Source organism: Aphelocoma coerulescens, unplaced genomic scaffold, assembly GCF_041296385.1.
Source record: "Aphelocoma coerulescens isolate FSJ_1873_10779 unplaced genomic scaffold, UR_Acoe_1.0 HiC_scaffold_87, whole genome shotgun sequence".
Classification (NCBI taxonomy): Eukaryota; Metazoa; Chordata; class Aves; order Passeriformes; family Corvidae; genus Aphelocoma; species Aphelocoma coerulescens.
Genome location: NW_027184071.1, coordinates 508221 through 527450, shown reverse-complemented (window position 1 = coordinate 527450; position 19230 = coordinate 508221). Strand labels below are relative to the sequence as shown.

Sequence of the window (19230 nt, the reverse complement as noted above, 5' to 3'; positions counted from 1 at the left end):
GTCTTTTTATATTGTCAGTGGGAGATGGGAGAAAGGTGGGGGGGAGGAGAAGTGTTCTGAAGGTGTGGTATGATTTTATTTTTTTTTTTTCCCTCTTTTAGGTCTGTTAATAAATTTCTTTATATTCTTTCAAGTTTGGTGCCTGCTTTGCGTTTCTCCTCATTCTTATGTCACACAAGGTAAACAGGAATGAGTATTTGGACCAAACCACTACACCAGCCCATCCACTGGATCGAGTTTCCCGAAGAGGCAGACTCAGAGGATGGGTCAATGGGCGGCTCAGAAGCCTAAGCCGCACCCCCCTGGGCAGTGCCCGGGTACAAGCCGCCTCCCCCGGTTCGGGAAAATTCTCGGTTACTTGGTTGTTCACTGGTTCTCTGTTATAACTCCCGCCTCGGTTTCCCCCAGTGGTTCTTGTGAAATTGTTTCCTCCCCCTGGCTTGTAACTCATTGGTTGTTTTCCCCTTTCCCCGCAGTTTTCAAACTCTATAAAACTGCGGACAAGCCTCAGGGAGGATCCCATCGCATTCCATCCCTTCCCAGCTCGTTCGGGTTGCGAAACTTCTAACAAGAAATCTATTAGGAGCCAGACCAGAACAGCCTCTCTCTTCTTTTGTCTCCGAGCTAACGTGAGCTGATACCATCGGCTCCTGCCATGTTTCCTCTGCCGAGAAGCCAGCTAGCTAACTCAGCCAGCAGCTCTTTTCCTGATGCTGAAGTCGCTTCCGCGGCGGGCAGAAGTAACGCAGCTGGGCTGTCTCTGACCTGGGGCACGCCAGAGCTCGTGCCCTGAGCAGCAAGAACTTCATTAGGTTGGCGCACCAAGCACGGGGCTCACACGAGTGGATCCCTGCGACATCGTGGCTGTCAGTGGACAGCGATAAGAAGCGACTTTGGACTGCTAACGCCTCTCGGAGCAGTCTGCTCTGTTTTAGGAGCAGTGCCCTGAGAGAAGGCTGCTAACTCCCACTCACTCTGCACTGAACTGACTTTGGAGAGCAGCTGTGCCTCAGAGAACCCAACCTGTGCTTTTTACTGTGGGACCAGACAAATTTGTGCTGATGTCTGAAACTTGTGCGAGTATCCCTGGTCCCTGATATTTTGTTTCTTTTTTCTTTTTTTCAGGTGGTGGGCGGAAGAAGTGCCCAAAGAGAGATGGGATCCAAACTCTCTCAGCCCCAAAGAGAGGTTTTTCTCCAAGTTGTGAAATTCCTTTCAGTTACTGGTTTCAAATTTTCAAAGGGTCTGTTAAAACAGTTTGTTCGCTGGCTTTTCTTTTACCTTCCTCAAGTGACTCCTGCAAATTTAAAATCTCCTGCCTTCTGGAAGGCTGTGGGGCATAAGATTACTGATTTAAAGCGAAAAGGGGACTCCTCTGGAGAAAAATTCTTTCCTCTAGTTCTAGTCCTTCGGGACTTGCATAAAATGGATCAGAAAGTAAAAGAAAAGCACAAATCCCCTTGCAGTTCTTCCTGTATCCCTCCTTCCTCCCCTCCTGCTCCTCATCCCACTTCCCCTTCGTTGGAAAAACTGAATGGGGTGATATGCCCAGAGGCACAGAGTTGCTACCTTCTCTCTGACCCCTCTCAGTCTTTTCAGCCACCCTGTTGGGGTAGCTCTGGTCAAGCTGCCTCGACCTCTTCCCAAACCCCGTATCCCTTACCCTCCTCCCCAGTTGTAAGCCCAGAAAACTGTTTTAAATGCTGTTTGCCATTGTCCCCCCCCACTCCACGTGTCTGAACAATGGCGCTGACCACATGGCACAGTTCACCCCTCCCCCCCTTGTTCTTCCCCCAGGCCCTTTCGCCCTCTTACCCCCAACCCTTTCCTATCCCCTCCCCGAGATGTGATGTCATCGGGTTCCTCCCATGCATTGGGTACTGCCCCCTGCGTTGGGAATCCCCGCCCATCCTGTGACCACGCCTCCTGGTCCTCCAACCCCGCCCCCTGTGGAGGACTTCCTGGCTCTCACACGCCCCCCATTCCAGTTCCCACGGGGTAGAAACCGGAACCATGTTGAAATCAGGTCCAGGAGTCTCCTCAGCCCCTTCCTATCCCTTTGCTGTTCCTGTAACATATGATTGAACTGGCAGTAATCCCACATGGAAACCTTTTGATTCTGCAGGGCTGAAAGAGCTTTGCAAAGCCCAGAAAGCATTTGGGAGGGAGAATCAGTATTTTAAGAACCTTCTTAAGATAACTCTCACCGGTACAGTGATTGTGCCACATGACCTCAAAAGCATTTTCTCCTGCTTGCTTTCCCCATCCAAGTTTCAAATATGGGAAGAAGGTTGGAGAAAGCAACTGGGAGAGGTCCTCCTTATTTTACTGCAGGATCCAAACAACGCGGGGGTTTCTACGGATCACCTTACCAGTGAGGGGTTATTAGCCAAGCCCCAGAACCAGGCTCAAAATACACCAGAGCCGGTCCTGAATGCTGTAAAGCAAGCAGCACAGCAAGCGTTCTTAATGATGCCCCCTAAATTAGCACCTCAATTGAATTACACTGAGATTCGGCAACTGCAAAATGAGCCATTTATTGATTTTGTGGATAAACTGAGGCTGGTAGTGGAAAAACAAGTGGAAGATCCGAAAACAAGAGAGCATATTCTAACGCAAATTGCAAAGATTAATGCCAATGATGCTTGTAATAGAGTGGTTTTGGGTCTTCCATTCGAACCTCCACCGACCTTAAGTCAAATGATTCGTGCTTGCACGACATTGGTGCCAATTCATCAGCCAAATTTAAAAACGGGGAAAAACTTAATAGAAATTGCAGCCGCTGCTGATGCAACAGCATCTCAGGGCAATAGAAATGCTAATTGGGTCTGTCACAGGTGTGGCAAACCAGGGCACTTGGCCCAAAACTGCAGAGCTCTGGCTTCAGTTAATCAGGGTTCCTGAGCTGTCTCCCCAGGGAAAATGACATCGCCTGCCGCCGATGGGATGCAGCCAAAACACTGACAGGACTGTGTGGATTGGCAGGGCCACATGGGGGAATGAATGAAGAAACTGCCACCAGGAAAATGGTTACCACGACCACTGCAACTCAAATGGACTCGGTGACACCCCAGAGAATCGTCGTGAGTTGTGAGAGTCTGAGAGACTGTATATTGTTTGTGTTAAAAGATGTTGTACATTCACCAGCTGACATTTGTGTTACACCAGAAATTGTTCAAGTGGGCCCACAAGGGTTCTTTACTGTCAATATCCAGTGTGTTAACCCTCCCTATTTTCTTGCTGCTAACCAGGTTGTGGCCCAAGCTATTCTCATGCCCAGTAGTCCGCCACAGGACTACAACCCCTCTGTCTTCTGGGCTGAGGCAGCTGGGAATGACAAACCCATGCTTAATTGCAAACTGTCTGGCCAAGGCTCAGACATCAGCCTGGCAGGAATGATGGACATGGGAGCAGACGTGACAGTCATTTCTTCCCACAACTGGCCGTCACACTGGGAGCTGCAGCTGGCAGAAGGTATTGTGACGGGTGGGGGGGGATCTATATCTGCTCAAAGAAGCAAGGCACTTGTCCAAATTGAGGGTCCAGAGGGACAGATAGCATCAGTCCGTCCTTTTGTAATTGACTCTGGATTTCCATTGCGGGGCAGAGATCTCATGTCCCAGTGGGGGGCTCGAGTCGAAATTCCATCTCAACCCCAACATTTTTTGTACAGGCCACTGCGGAGTGCCCCTTCCAGAAATTAAATTGGATCTCTGACAAACACATCTGGATGGATCAATGGCCTTTGAAAAATGACAGATTAAAGGCACTCAGCACACTCATGGAGGAGCAATTGAAAAGAGGAAATATCGAACCATGTAAGAGCCCTTGGAATTCTCTGGTATTTGGAATCAAAAAGCTGGGGAAAGACCAGTGGCGCCTCCTCCAGGACTTGCGGAAAATAAATGCAGTCATAGAGGACATGGGACCCCTGCAGCCCGGAATGCCTTCACCCTCCATGCTCCCCAGGCAGTGGAAGGTAGCAGTCATTGATATTAAAGAGTGTTTCTTCCAGATCCCACTACGCTCAGACAATGTGCCCTGGTTTGCCTTCTCGGTCCCTTCCATCGACCGAAAGGCTCCCGTGCAGCGCTAGCAGTGGTGAGTTTTGCCACAAGGCATGAAGAACTCACCCACCATCTGCCAGTGGTATGTAGCTCGCATTCTGTCCCCTGTCAGAAAGTTAGCAGCAAAGGCAATAGTGCTCCACTATATGGACGATGTTTTGGTGTGTGCTCCTAACCAATCCTATTTAGACTGGACATTGGGGAAGGTAATTGAGGCCTTAGAGGCAAATGGATTTGAAATCCAGGCCAAAAAGGTCCAGAAAACCTCTCCATTTAAATACCTTGGACTAAAAATCCATGAGCAGACTGTGGTTCCCCAACAAGTCAAAATAATTGATAACCCTAAGACCTTGCAGGAACTCCATCAGCTCTGCGGGTCCATCAATTGGGTGAGGCCTCTCCTAGAGCTGACAACAGAAGATCTCGCTCCTCTGTTCAACCTCCTGTGAGGGAAAGATGACCTCCCATCACCCAGGCATCTAACAGAGGAGGTGAGACAGTCCATCTGTAAGGTACAGGAAGCACTGTCGTCCCAGCAGGCACACCACTGAGCCCCAGGTCTGCCTTTTCAAACTGATTCCAAAAGAAATTCAAAGCAGAAAACCATTAAATGCCTTGACAATCTTTTCAGATGCCTGCGGTCATTCCTGCAAGTCTGTCATCACATGGAAGTATCCCTGCACTCAGAAGTGGGAGTCTGATGTACAGGTAGTTGAAGGATCCTGAAGTGGCAGAACTTGCAGCCATGGTCAGGGCATTTGAGTGGTTCAGTGAACCATTTAATTTGATAACTGACTCAGCCTATGTTGCAGGTGTAGTTTCCAGGGCAGAGAGAGCCTTACTAAAGGAGGTTGCAAACCCAAAACTTCATAACTTGCTTTCGAAATTGATTCAACTGATCTCCCACTGAAAGCAACCATTCTATGTCATGCATAGTGTGTGAGATCACACACTGACCTGCCAGGATTTAATGCCAAAGGGAACAGGAGAGCAGATGCCCTAGCAATGCCCATCGAGTTAGCGAATGTGCCTAACAGATTCCAGCAAGCCCAGCTGAGCCATGCAGTGTTCCATCAGAATGCTCCAGCTCTCATCCGAATGTTCCACCTCACTAGAGACCAAGTAAAAGCAAAGACGATCTCTTCTTCTGGCCGAGCTGCCCTCACTTGTGCCCCAAGTGTGGCCATGCAGCTGTGGCACCCTGAAGAGGGCATCCCCTGGACATGGGCAAGGGCACCTGCTGGACTGTGACCACTGGAGATGGTTGTGCATGGACAGAGAGCCTGCAGTGCTGCCCACAGCTTGGAGAAGGGCAGGCTCAGGCCCGGGGCAGCTTCTCCCAGTGACACTCCAGCTCTCAGAAGCCTCCAAGGTGCAGCCACACTTGCAGTTGCCTGCTCACTGCTTGGGGTTCTGCATGGCTCCACACGGTGCTGAGGGCAGGGCAGGGCAGGCTGTGGCAGCGCTGGCCTGGCTGTCTCCACTGATGCCTTTGGTTCTCTTTTCCTCTGCAGCAGCAGGGACCGGCAGCAGCGGCAGCAGCAGCAGCAGCGGCAGGACGAGGAGGAGGTGGCTGCCCTGGCCCTTTGCTCTGCGGCGGGGCCCAGCCAGGGCTGCGCGGGCGCCAGGGCAGGAGGGCTCCGGCTGCAGCAGGGCGCTCTTCGGGCAGCCCCTGGCAGCCGTCTGCGCGGAGGACGGCACGCTGCCCCGGCCCATCCAGGTGAGGCGGCCGCACAGGGCTGCCCGTCCCTCCCTCTGGATGCTGCACAGCCAGTGTCCCCACGCATGTCCCCCAGCCATGGGGCACTGGGCTCTTCAGCCGTGCCTCAGGCTCCTGCTCCCAGCCCCTTTGCAGCAGGAGGCAGCGAGCCCAGGCTGGGGCAGAGCTTTGCAAACAGGGCAGCTCCTCACACAAGCCCCTGCCCTCTCGCCTCTCCTGCAGGAGCTGCTGGCTGTCCTGCACCAGGAAGGGCCCACAACAGAAGGCATCTTCCAGAAAGCAGAGAGCGCCAAAGCCTGACAGGAGCTGCGGCAGGCCCTGGACCACGGCCTGCACGTCGACATGGCAAGCCAGCCAGTGCTGCTGCTGGCCATGCTCCTCAAGGTGAGTCCTCCTGAGCTGCAGCTGCAAAGGCTCCTGCCTGGGCCACCGTGCTCCAAGGCTCACCGGCAGCCCTTGGCATGGCAGGACTTCCTGGGAAGCATCCCCGGCAAGCTCCTCGTCACCGACCTCTACGAGGACTGGACGGCTGCGATGCAGATGGCCAGCAGGGAGGACAAGATCTGTCAGCTCAAAGAGTAAACGTGGGCAGCAGCTTCCAGCTCCGCAGCAGGCACTGCTGGAAGCCTGGCACTCTCCTGAAAGGGGACACTCTCCTGAAGGGGCTGTGTTTTTGGACAGCTTGCTCTTGCTGGCTGGCAGTCTGATTTTGGGGCAATGCACGGGGAGCGTTCCCTTGCGTGAGCTCGGGGGAAATCAGGAGCTGGGCAGCAACGCCCTGCATCCTTCCCGCGGGAGCGCTGGAGCCCTGAGCGCTGGCCGAGAGCGCCTGCGGAGCTGCGCAGCAGCCGCTGGCTGCTCCCTGCCTGGGGCCAGCTCTGGGGACGGCCGTGGGCAACGTGGGCCTGCTGATGGACGCTGCCTTCCTGTTCCCTCGGGGGGCCAAGAAGTTGCCCGCAGCAAAGCTGCTCCTCCTCAGGCAGCTGCTGGCACTGCTGCGACTCATCGGCCAGCACGTGTCCAGCAGCAGAATGACCTGCAGCAGCCTGGCCGTCTGCCTGGGGCCAAAGCTGCTGAGCCCACCGCAGGAGCAGCAGCTGGAGCTCGAGGCCATGCTGGCCGAGAACAAGCAGGTAAGGCTGGCTTCAGCAGCCGGCTGCAGCCTTGCTGGCCAAAGGCAACTTGGCTGCCCAGAGGTGCCTGTGCCTGGCGGCCCCCTGTGTCCAGCCAAGGCTGCTGCGGGAGCTGCCTGCAAGAGCTGCCCCCCAGCCAGCGCCTTCCTCCTGTGCAGAGGCAAGGCTCAGCCGTGATGGCCAGGGCTGCTTGGCACGCTCTCGGGCCTCTGAGCTGAGAGCAAGGCTTTCCTGTGTGCAGGCGAATGCTCTGGTGGACATCCCGCTGGAGAACTCAGGTGACATCTTTGGGGAACAGGTAGCTGGCCCCAACGAGTCACCAGCACCCACAGAGCTATGCACAGGTAGGAGCAGGAACAGAGCCTTGTCCCAGCCTGGGACTCAGGGCCCCAGAAATCTCAGCATCAAGAGGCCAAGCAGTGTAGGGCTTGCCTGTGGGTTTTGGTTTCTTTGTTCTTGTCTTCCAAGTCGTCACTTTGCTGCACATGCTTTTGCTTTCTAGAGATGCACAGGGAAGAGCAAAGTGGCCCTGCAGGAAGAGAAGACAACAAGCCCCAGGCAGAAAGCAATCTGGATGCATCCCCTTCCCTGCCTGAGACCCGGCAGGGAGATGGAGAAGAGGCCACGGTGCTGGAGGTCCAAAGAGCAGAGGTATGGCAGCTGCACAAATCCTGGAACAATGTGTCCCAGGGAGACAGGCAGTTTGTCATGGGGCCAAGGAGCTGCTGTGCCTCCTCCTGACAGCACAGCTCTGCAGCCTCTGGCCTCCCTTCCTCCCTGCTTTCCTCCCTTCTACCCTCCCTCCCTCCCTCCCTCCCTCCCTCCCTCCCTCCCTCCCTCCCTCCCTCCCTCCCTCCCTCCCTCCCTCCCTCCCTCCCTCCCTCCCTCCCTCCCTCCCTCCCTCCCTCATCCCTCCCTCATCCCTCCCTCCCTTTCCCACTCTCTCCTCCCTCCCTCCTTATCCCCCTCATCCCTCCATCCCCCCACCTCCAGAATTTCTGCTTCAGGCACCTCCAGCTTTGTCTCCAAACACCCACCAGAGCTCCCCAGAGTCGCTGGCCAAGGCCGAAGCCCTGACGAGCCTTTCTGTGTCAGGAAGGTAAAAGGAGCCCACATTGGTTCCAACAAGAAGGGACTGAGCTTGTGCCTCCCACCTTTGCCTCTCTAATCCAACTTTGTGGCTAAAGGCTTGTAGGCTGCTAGCCCCAGGAAGAGAAAAAGAGAAGGAAAAGACAGCGAGCAGAGGCCTGGCCAGAAGACAGGGAATAGCAGCCAGAAAGGGAAAGGAGGAGGACACACCAAAGAAGACTGGAGAAATGCAGGAAGCTCTGCCAGCCCAAGAAGCCCAGGTATGGATGTGCCAGGCTCTGCTGCCCACCCTCCTCTCCACACTGCCCTGAGTCAGCCCAAGGCACTGGCAAGGGCCGGCAGGGGCTGGTGCTGGGCAGGGCTTGGCAAGAGCTCCATGGCAGCTGTGCAGGGGCTCTGCAGCCCTTGGCTTCCTCCACGCCCACGTGCTGAACCTCTGCAGGAGGATGGCTCTGGGCGGGACGAAGGGGCTGAGGGAGAAGCTGTGAAGGTGGGGCAGCTGGAACCCCTCTCCCTCTAGTTCTGCTTCTAGATGTTTCTAGTGACACCTATCAAGCTAAGGTTTTCATTCTAGAGGCCGCTCTTTCACATGTTTTATGTCAATGGATAATTAGGTACGTCTCTTGGTACCTGTCAAGGCATCTGCTGCTCTGCCACATCTATCCCCACTCTGCTGCCTCTGTCCCCATTGCCTTGTCTGCTGTGCCAGCTCCGTGCCCTGTGGCCATGCTGGGGGCTGGGCTGGCGGCCAGGCCCAGCTGAGCAGCACTTTCAGCCCCCGGTCTTGGCTGCCCACACCTGACGGGAGCAGCAGGAACCGCTGGTGGCAAAGCAAAAACCAGGGTGGGAGCTGCAGGCACAAACGGTGGCGTGGGCTTTGGCCGCGGGCACTGGCCGGCTGGGCAGGAGCGGGCCCTGCCCGTGCTGGGGCCGCTCAGCGCGGCTGCCCCGGGCGGCACAGGGGCTGTCCTTGGGCAAGGCAGCTGTGCCGGCAGGGCCCGGGAGCGGTGCCGGCTGTGCCGCGCTGCCGGGGGCTGCGGGACGGTCCCGCCGGGGCTGCGCTCGCCACAGCCCGGCCCGCTGGGCCTGGTTTTGCTTTCTAAGCCTCCTGGGGAGGCTCTGAGATTTCTCTTGCCTGATGGAAGTGCAGCTGCTGCCAAGGGAAACGTCCTGATCCTGACTCAGTGTTCCCTTTGCTTCCCAGGTGTCCCATCTGCTGTCCCCGTCCAGGAGAGCTGCTCTGCACAAGAGGAAGAGACCAAGGGAGAGGCTGGGAATATCGGCGGCTGCAATCCCTCCTGATATAATTCTAGTTATAAATGTGTGGAGTATGACTAAGAGCGTTAGAAAAATGGGGATATTGACACCTGTATATCTATTTGTATGGGTATATTGATGCATGTATATCGATCTGTTTACATCTGTAGTTATATTTACATACTTGTTCAGTTGGGTACCTCTAGAGATCGATTGATGGGGTTGGAATGATTTTTATATTAGTACATTGATATTTGCATATTTATAGAGGGATTTGATATGTGTGTATTATAGATGTCTCGTTATATCTCACATGAAATATTTAATAGATATTTACATCTGTGTGTTTTTATATGTATTTGTATTTGATATGTATTTACTTACATTTCAGATTTATGGAATTGTATAGTTCTAGAATTCTATTTATTAAGTTCTGGATCTGGGATTCTTTAGAGAGGGATATCTGTATTTCTGTATTCATATATGGGCCGTACAGTTGTAGAATTATGTCATAAATTAAATTGTTAAACTTCAGTTGATATTTGTGTGTAGTGGTAGTAGAGGGTTCCAGTAAATTAATTTTTTTTAACTGAAGTGGGTATTTGTATATATGTACATAGCATGACTGTAACAATAAATTAGTTTTGTAAACTTCAGTTGATAGTTTTATGTTCATGTATTAGCAGCGTGGGTGTAGCAATTTAAAACAAATGTCATTTTTAAACTGAAGTTGCTTTTTGTGTATTTGTACATTAGCAGTGCAAGGGTGGCAATCTGCCATAATTTCCATGTTTAAACTGCAAGAAGGGTAGATTTGTGCTGTACAAAGGACTGGGCAGATGTAAACAGGATGGTGCTGGAGGATTTTGGCCATGAAAATCCCCAGCCGTGCCCAGCAGATCCCCCAGCTGCAGCCAGGCTGGGCAAGGGAACGGCACATTTGGGCTGGCAGCAGAGCCACACGTTGGCTACAGACTCGCTGCAGAGGCCTGCTGAGAAAGCGGGACTCCCCTTGATGCCTTTTCCTGGTCTTAAAATCGAGAGTCAAACATGGTTAGAAGGGGAAAAGGGATTTTACCTGGGGATTTATTTTAAGGATCCTTAGGCGCACACGTCCAGGTCGTATGCATTGAGATGCACCCCGCTGAGTATGTGTGTGTCTCCCCAACATCGGGTATAACATTATAGGTTTTACTAATTAGCAGATCTATCAAAGGTTCCCCAAGGAGAGGCTCAAGTGAGCCCCCTTCTCTAAGGAACCTTCCCCTGCCATGGTTCTATCTTGCTTTACAGAATGTGTTCTGGAGAGGACCTTGGGCTCTGGGGCACACTGATCCCTAGCTACCAAGCTTCTAAAATGTTTCGTCTCTCAGTTTGACAAACAAGTCTAAGAATGTCGGCAAAAAGCACGAAGAATACAGAAGTTGTAAAAAGGTATAATGGCTATAAAAGAAAAGGCAAAAATCTTCATGGCATCATTGCCCCCGTTTTAGAGACTAACAAAACTTTGTCTTGTCTGGTCTCTATTCTTTACCCGCAGAACCTGTTTACACAACCAGCTGCTCCACAGCAAATTACACAGATAATAACTACAATTACAGCTGTTATGAATATTTCTTTTACCTGGGCTCAGTTTGGTAATCAGGAGGTGAGGGTATCAAAAACATGATCAAATTTTAAGGTGTTATTTCTAGAAGCTACTTCATGTAGAATTTGAGTTCTCTTCCAAATGTCATCTAAATCTTTCTTAATTCTTCCACTTTGGTCCACATAAGAACAACAAGTGGTATTGACAATAGCACATACACCTCCTTGTGCAGCAAGTTTGAAATTGAGAGCTACCCTGTTTTGCATAACTGCACGGGACAGACTGTCAACTTCCTCCTGTAAGGCTGAAATTGCATCTGCAGTATGCTGCTCAATACGTTCAATGACAGCCGAGATGTTTACAACTGTTCTTTCCAGTTCAACTACTCCGTAAGCGGGTACAAGGGCTCTGATTATGCTATGAAAAAGTGTGGGACGTTCAATGAGGGGATTAAGAGACCTTTTTTTCTTCTCATTTGGTTTTTCAAGATGGTCAAATATTGTTATATTTGAGACCACAGCCCCAATAGCACAAGCCTGGTCTTTGTTCACAGGCATAACTTTCCAGGCCTTATTACCACATATCCAATACAACCCCATCCCAAACGACTGAGCCAGTCTCCACCCTGTCAGTTTCATCTTTGCTGCAATTCTTGGGTCTATTATTTCCCTGAAATGGGTCTGATGACAATATGAAGGAAGAACGGCTTTTCCTGTGGCGTTTACAATTGCACAAGGAACCTTATAGTTGGCATGCTCTACCAGGCTACTCAGGGTAATGGGGGGCAGAAGGGTGCTATTCATTGGTTCCCACATTTCAGTGCGGTTCTCTTCCATTAAAATGCCAATCAATGGCCACTGACCCTTCCCATCTAGGGGTGGTAACTGAGTACAGATCTAGCAATCGCTCTTATTAAGAATTTTGGACACATTTTGGACCACAGTCTTATGCAAATCATGGGGTGAACCTTGAACCATGGTTACCAGTTGGACAAACAGGAAACATGTCAAAAACAGTTTAAACTGCATCTTTCTGATTTGTATCAGTCTCTGTATCAAATCTCGGTGATTTTGGGAGCAGAAGCTTTCTTCACCCTGGAGTAGTGGATCCACGGTCCCTTGCCAGCAACCTTGACCCCAGTAAAAGTGGTCAGCAAAACTTGGAATGGTCCCTTCCACTTGGCTTGCAAGGGGTCGCTGTCCCACCACTTGATGTAGACTCAGTCTCCAGGCTGGAATGGATGAGCAGCTGTGTCCAATCCTATTGGTTTGGATAACACGACGAATCTCTGGAGCTTCTGCAAAGTGGAACTCAGAGCCATTAAACACTTTTGCAAATCATTTTTACTTCTCATATGAATTTCCCCTGGGATATGTGGAACCTGCTATGGCCTGCCATATAATATTTCATAGGGACTGATGTTGTCCCTTCTCCTTGGCTGTATGCGGACTCTCAGCAAGGCTACAGGCAGGGCTTGAACCCACGTCATGGATGTCTCTTGACAAATCTTGCAAATCTGGGTTTAGAGGGTCCCATTTCTACACACATAGCTACTCTCTCTGGGTGGTCCCTGTACTTCCCAATTGAGTTTTTCCACTGCTGTCATTCTCCATGCAGATGACCTGGACATGTGCACCTAAGGATCCTTAAAATAAATCCCAAGGTAAAATCCCTTTTCCCCTTCTAACCGTGTTTGACTCTTGATTTTAAGACCAGGAAAAGGCATCACCCTGAGCGTAGAACTGTAACCAGGAGCCACCCGGGGAGGAGAAATCCACCCCCATCCCACCGGAAGCTCTTTAGGGAGCGCTCCAAGTGTCCCTCTGAAGGTCATCCTGGAGAGCAGCAGCAACCAGGGATCCTGAGCCAGCTGCGCTGCCTTTGGCAGCACTTTGGCAAAAGGTCTGGAGCCAGGGCGAGGGAACAGTGACTGTAACTGCTGCAGGGCAGGGATGAGGGAAGGGCCATTGACCCAAGTGCTGAAATGCTCCAAAATCCAGAAGGATGCTGGACAACTGGGAAGCAACAAGTTCTCACAAGCGCTGAAATGATGGAAGCCCTTTTTGTGAAGTTCCCTGAAGGAACTCGCAGGGGAAACGCTGCTCTAATAAGTAGGACCAGAAGGCAAAAATGTAGCACTGCTAGGAGATGGTCTATAAGCCCCACAGGCTATGGCTTAGGAAAAGATCAAGTAGAAATTTGACATATTCTATTTATTATATCTATTAAAATATATTGTATATCATACTATATAGGATAAATTGAAGAGATGATAAATTAATATGTATTATTTGATACATGTTGAGAAATATTTTCATTTCATGTAGATTTGAAATATTCTTCCAACTTGGGAGAGTGAAGATGTACTGCTGTCCAAAGCCTTCTGCCCACACAGCCATCAGCCCACGGGTGTGTCCGTGCACACCCACCCACCGTCCTTGCTCTTCTCGGCATCTCTGGGCTGCTGTTTGCACACAATTAGGGTGAATTCAACTCGACAGACCTACCAGTGGGGTGCCCAGCTTGGCACGAACACTGATGGGGCAAGGCACAACACACAGCTCTCAAATCACTTACATTATCACACGTGCTTTCTTTCCTGCTGGGGACTGAGGAACTCTTAAAAGCACCAAAGATACAGAAAAGAGGTGCAAAGAATTGGCATCATGCTACTGCTGGTATCCTCAGGTAGGAAAACCTGTTAGGTTTTTTAAGGTTGCAGCTTTCCAAAAACTAGGAAAGCTGCTCAGCATCAGCACCCCCATTGTAAATGGTTTTATTGACTTGGCAAAACTGGAACGTTACCTTTGGACTCCATCCTTGGTTAAAATCACCTGCCTTGACCTGCAGACTAAAGCAACACCCGCAGCAGAAGCTACGTCAGTCACTTCTCTCAAAAAGATGTCTTAAATTTGCAAGGAGAAAGGAAAACACGTCAGAGTCTATGGATTAATGACAAGACTCGGAGAAATAGTCCAAAGAAGAACTCGGAAGAACTACTGGGAGAAAGAGCTCCAAAGCAAAGGGCCGCAGCTTCTCTGGGACGCTCCTCGTGCTCCAAGGCAGCTGGGCTGCCCTGGCTGCCCAGGACGCTGCGCACCACGGGCCCCGCAGAGCTGCGCAGCAGGGAGGCAGCTTCGGGCACCTCAGCCCCTGGGCAGGAGCGGCCTCCTTGCTCTGCACGGCTGCCCGTGGGCAAACGCAGCGTGCCGGCCTTCTGCTCTTGGCCCCAGCCCGGCCTGGCAGGGCTAATCCCGTTCCCTGTCTGCAACCTGCTAAAGAGGGACTTGTTCCTTTCCAGCCCTCCAGGGCATTCATTTGCACCACAAAACACGGAAGGACTGAGGCCTCAGCAACAGGCCCTGAGCCAAAGTTGCCCTCTAGATGACCCTTCTGACCAAATGTTCTACGGCTCTGCTCCTTAACCAGGCATTACCATCAATGGGATCTGTGCAGCCCTTCATTGGTGGAACGTGTCTTTACCTTTCAGTATTTAGAATGCGGACAAGACCACGTGTGGCCCTGTTTGGGGTGTAGGATCCAAGACAACTCCCTCGGTTCCTCCTCCAGCCATGGCTGGGCTTTGGAAGGAAACAGTAGAATGAAATCAGATGTCCCTGCAATACAAGTTCTGTCAGACTGGTTGTTCAGCACTATCAAAGCCAGGCTACTGCTGCCTAGGCAACAAGATAATGCTTGAGCTCTGCAAAAAGCTGTAGCTATGCAGAAAGAAGTAGTTCCTTTGTAACAGGGTATGTGAATGAAGCCCTTTTTAGAAACCAGCACATTTAGCAGGACAGGCTAACTGCAAAAGCTAACCACTGGCTATTTGAGCCGGCAATCTTAGAGAGCACGTGCAGGAAGCAGGGGTGAGAAGTTCAGGAAGACTTAGGAGCCTTCATCAGAAATGACCACCAGGAGGCTGACGACCACCGCGTGCAGAGACTGTGCATGTGCTCCAAGGGCTGACATAAACGTGTGATTAGAAAATGTCTTGCAATATGAAGGTTAGGAAAGTATAATGTGCACATTAAGGAAAAAAAGTATAAAATCTACTACTGTGTGAAGAATGGAGTGAGTTTGTGGTGGAGTTACTCCCCTCCCTCCCTCCCTCCTGGTGTCCAATAAACAAATACCTGCTCTATAGGCCTTATACTACGGAGGACTGCTCTCTTGCCCAGGTTTTGGGCATCAGACTTTAAAAACTGTTGTTGATTTCAGACCAGAGGAAGAGAACAACTCCACAGTTTTTTCCCAGCTCCTTCAAATGGTGTTATAAAATTCTTGTCTCTTCCCTTATTCTTTCACGTTCAGACAAAGATTTACTAGAAAACTACCAATTTACCCCAGCAAGCACATTCCCTTTTCCACTGCTTAAGTCAGGACAGTTATTGCTCTCCACAGGGTTCATAACTAGAATCAGACTGGCCATGTGGCACAAAGCTGGGCCTGTGGGAGAGCCCAGCAAGCACAGACCCCTGCTTTTCATGCTAAGATGGCTCATGCTCCTCCTTTCTCAAAGCATTTCCACCTCTTTCTCCTTGTAATGGTATATCCTATTGTTTGTCCAGCACAAATACAGTTCAGATCGAAATCTCAGAATGAAACAATCAGCCTTGCATTCTAGTTTGCCTACAACAGACATCTTTGATTGCAATTTCCATCATCTGCTGTGCTGCCTGCAAAAAATAAATTTACATTCTGTCATCAAAATAATTTTGTCCGATAAACTTGTCTAATTCTTAAACAATGCCATTGCTTTGACCTTAACAGGGGTTAATTTTGTGTGTTGGCTTCACAGAAGCACACAGTCCTCAGCTGGTGCCAGCGAGTGCTGAGTGTGCCTCAGCACTCAGCACTCTGAATGTGTGGAGTTTGATTGCTGGAGTGCAGTGTTTTAGCAAACATCCCCAAGGCCCGTATCTGTTCCCATAAACAGCAGGAGCTCAGAGGAGATGGCTTGTGCTCCTTTTCACCCGCTGCTCATCTCCACACACCGAAATACCTGAGAATCATGGCTGTATTTGTCGGCAGACAAGGAGCTGTTATTTGGCCCGGTCAGAAGGGACTGTAATACCATAAAAAGAAGTGATGTTTCCAGGAAACATCACTTAAGAGTAAGGGTCAAATTCTCCCGACACTAAAATGTCCTTCTTATTTATTCAGTGATAATTGAATCTTGCTACCTAGAACGTATAGTTTTCTTTCACATTCAAAAAGAGGTCTAAACTGTCTTGTGTCAAAGGAGTGACATTATGGGAACAAGTTTCTCCACCTACTTTTTATTTCGTTTGGTGGGGGATTGGTGTTTGGGGGGGTTTTTTTGTTAGTTTAGTTCAGTTTAGTTCAGATTAGTTCTGAGTTGGGGATTTTTGTGGAGTTTTTTTGGTTGGTTGGTTAGTTTGGTTTGGTTGGGTTTGCCTGTTGATGGTTTTAGCCTGAGACCTACAGCATACAGAAAGGTAAAATCCCTGGCAGGTGCACACCTGGAAAGCAGTTGGGTGCATAAGCAGGCAGACTTATATCCCTAGCTTTAATAGAGTAAACCCTGCTTTGTTTCTTCATTTCTTCACTTGAGCCTTTTGCAAATATTTGCATTTTCTTGATCCTAAATACTGACAACGGATGCTTTAATTTCTTTCTTTTCTTTTACTTTGGCTTAGGTGTCGAATGTCTTCAAGTTCTTCTGGTAAGAAGACATTCTTTACTGAAGGACACGGCAAACATATGAGGTGAGTTTTGAGTCTATGAGATGTCCAACTTCCCAGTACTTCCCCTGACATGAGCTGCAAGATGCAGGTGGCCAAGTTGATATTCCTGGAGAAGAAGAGGGAGATATTTCTTCCATTGCTTGGCAAGAAGCTTTTCCAGCAAGCAGAAGGATGCTGGAGGGCACCTGAACCCCAGGAGCCCTGCAGAATTTGTCTGCCTCTCTCAGCTTGTGTGTCACTGATAAACACACAGGCCCACAGCCACACATCTGGATGAGGAAGAGTCCATACCATTTAAAGTCCAACAGCAGTATTCCAAAATCACTTCTGAGCTACCTTAGCCAGTGACTAAACTACCTGTGACAGAAGCCAGAACGAGATGCAATTATTACTGAAAACTCCCCTTAATCCCAGTTTTGTTCCTTTGCCACAGCCCTCACCAGAGTATTTCACCATGACCTTTAGTCCTCCTGGAGCTACTCAGGTAACAAATGCCATTTCCCCTCGGCACAGTCACAGCCAGCCTGAACAGGCACAGACGATGAGAATTTCTTCCACCTGAGGTACCTGCGCTCTTAAACGTCCCTGGAGCGCTTCCACTAGCTCAGCTCACTTGAGGGAGGAGAACCATCCTGGCAGACCTGAGCAGCATATCCAGGAGACAGGGAGACCCAAACCAGGGCATCACAGCTTCAGGTTTAACAAGACTTGTGCAGACATCACACAAAACAGTTCATGCAGATATTCAGTGGAGGCTGCAGAATGTACAGAGAGATTTTAGTCGGGGGGAGCAGCACTAGAACAACCTGAGATGGTGTTTGCAGACAAACAAACCCAAGGGAGCAAACAGAAAGAGGCAGAAGCTGCTTGTGAAGTTCAGCAAAGAACCATTTCAGACCAAGTTCATCCCAAAACGGAGGTGCAGTTTCAGGGCAGTTACCATGAAGTTTTGCTTTGTGGTTCTGTTTTTCTGTAGAAAAGACTTTATGTTCTCTCTTCTTACCCTCTAAAGTCCAGGGACTAAGGTGGCCCCCTCAGTGCTGGTGAGCAGGTTTCAAAACCTGTGTTTTGAATTCACTGGACTCAAAAGCGTGGATGCTCTGTACCTGCTGTTGCAGTAAGATTCCCTTTGCCTGGTGGGATTCTACCTCCTATGCCAATATTTTTAGTTATGTCAAACTTGGGGTCTAGGTGTTCCTATACTGGGTTAAAACCACATCTGTAAGGAGGAAGAAAGTGATGAAGATTCTCTTCCCCGTTCTGTTGCCAAGGAACCCAAGAAATACATGCTAAATTCAATGACTTATTACTTGTTTGCCAGGAATTTCTCACTTTTATCAGCAATGTAAGTCCAAATACAGACTCCAGGTAAATTGGTCAGAAAAATGTACATTTCTTTCTTCAGCTTCTACTCTTCATGCTGCTGTGGTTAGACCAAGTAACCTACAACACTGGCAGGAACAGCCTTTGCCACAAGTACAGTATAGAAGTAAACAGCAAAGGATGGGTTCAGGACCAGCAGTTAGTTCCCAGAAGATCAGGAACAGCTTGGGTGCTGCATGCCCACCATGTCTGCATCACCTTAAGGGACATTGCTATGGCAGGTGTTGGAGGAAAAACTGTCTGAGCATCTGAGATGGAAAGGTGAAGGCAGTGACACAGCTGTGGGCCAATCAGAAAGTGAAAATTGTGTCTTCCTACGCCGCAAGGAGATCTTACATGCTAGCAGAAGAGCACAAAGGACAGTTTCACCTGAAACACACACTAATGTATGGCAGATATACTGAAAATATTTATAATTTCTAACAGCTTCTAAAATAAGTCAGTATAGACTGTTTTAACGTTGCCCCTGTTGCACGTAATACCAAGAGACTAGGGAAAAAATATATTTACATAAGGCATATTTCGCTTTCAGAACTGACTGCTCTTTAACTTGGAACTGGTAAGTATTCACCAGTAGGAAAAACATTAAAACTGCATTTTCAAAGTGGTAAAAATTGGGATTCAAAAGCTACAGTGCCATGTAGGGAAAAAGGAAAGATATGGAACAGTAATAATACTTAAAGTCATCAGGCCTGTACATTGAGTGATGTTCTCTACAAATTACTTTTAAAGGGGAAAGGAGTAATTTTAAGAGAAAAATCTTAATCTAAAACCACATACCACAGTTTTAAGGATTTTTCTTTCCTAAAACTTAACAACCTTTTCTGTTGTTAATTATTAAACCAATTTTTGGCCCAAACACTGAAATATAATATCCATCATTTGTCTTGTGGTGTTTGTAACTGACATTAAATTCTACCAGTAGGTAGAAAATTGGGAATGAGTCATGCTGCCAGACACAAGATAAGCACACTTCTTTTCAAGTTTCAGTAGCCTTAAAACACAGCTAAGGGTAACTTCTCATTCTTAGCCACAGAGTACTGTGGAAAAGTCAATGCATAAACATAACCATACTTCAGGGGTGACTAAACATTCCAGTGGACAATCCGCTTTTCAGCCACCTGCTTCCTCATCTCCAGTAGGGCACCGGTCCAGTGATCGTGTGTTTCTCATAACTCACAGAGAGTACAGAGGAGATCTTCAAAACGAGACTTTTCTGGATGAAGCAGCACATAGACAAATGTGTGGGAAATAAGGGCCATGAAACATGAAGAAAGATGTC

The 19230-nt window shown here is 49.4% G+C and overlaps 3 protein-coding genes across 4 annotated transcripts in view; 2 read left to right on the top strand and 1 right to left on the bottom strand.

Annotated features, from left to right (window-relative positions):
* LOC138102578 (uncharacterized) overlaps positions 1–19230 on the top strand; it is a 171268-nt gene that overhangs the window by 54363 nt on the left and 97675 nt on the right. The gene's annotated exons all lie outside the window — the stretch shown is intronic.
* LOC138102550 (serine/threonine-protein kinase PAK 3-like) overlaps positions 1–19230 on the bottom strand; it is a 54245-nt gene that overhangs the window by 20594 nt on the left and 14421 nt on the right. The gene's annotated exons all lie outside the window — the stretch shown is intronic.
* LOC138102573 (T-cell activation Rho GTPase-activating protein-like) lies at positions 6266–9937 on the top strand. Of its 2 annotated transcripts, XM_069000292.1 has the most exons (5): positions 6266–6920; positions 7162–7264; positions 7423–7571; positions 8108–8269; positions 9214–9937. In XM_069000292.1, the coding sequence occupies exons 1-5, from the start codon at positions 6699–6701 to the stop codon at positions 9403–9405; spliced, it is 828 nt and encodes a 275-aa protein (XP_068856393.1). In that variant the 5' UTR covers positions 6266–6698; the 3' UTR covers positions 9406–9937. The 2 variants fall into 2 exon arrangements, with proteins under 2 accessions (XP_068856393.1, XP_068856394.1); XM_069000293.1 differs by lacking the exon at positions 9214–9937 and having other exon boundaries at positions 7928–8196.

Coding starts and splice junctions, on each gene's coding strand:
- LOC138102573 (XM_069000292.1), top strand. CDS start 6,699: ATGGACGCTGCCTTCCTGTTCCCTCGGGGGGCCAAGAAGTTGCCCGCA. Junction 7,265..7,422: donor ACCCACAGAGCTATGCACAG/GTAGGAGCAGGA, acceptor TTTGCTTTCTAG/AGATGCACAGGGAAGAGCAA. Junction 7,572..8,107: donor TGGAGGTCCAAAGAGCAGAG/GTATGGCAGCTG, acceptor TTGTGGCTAAAG/GCTTGTAGGCTGCTAGCCCC.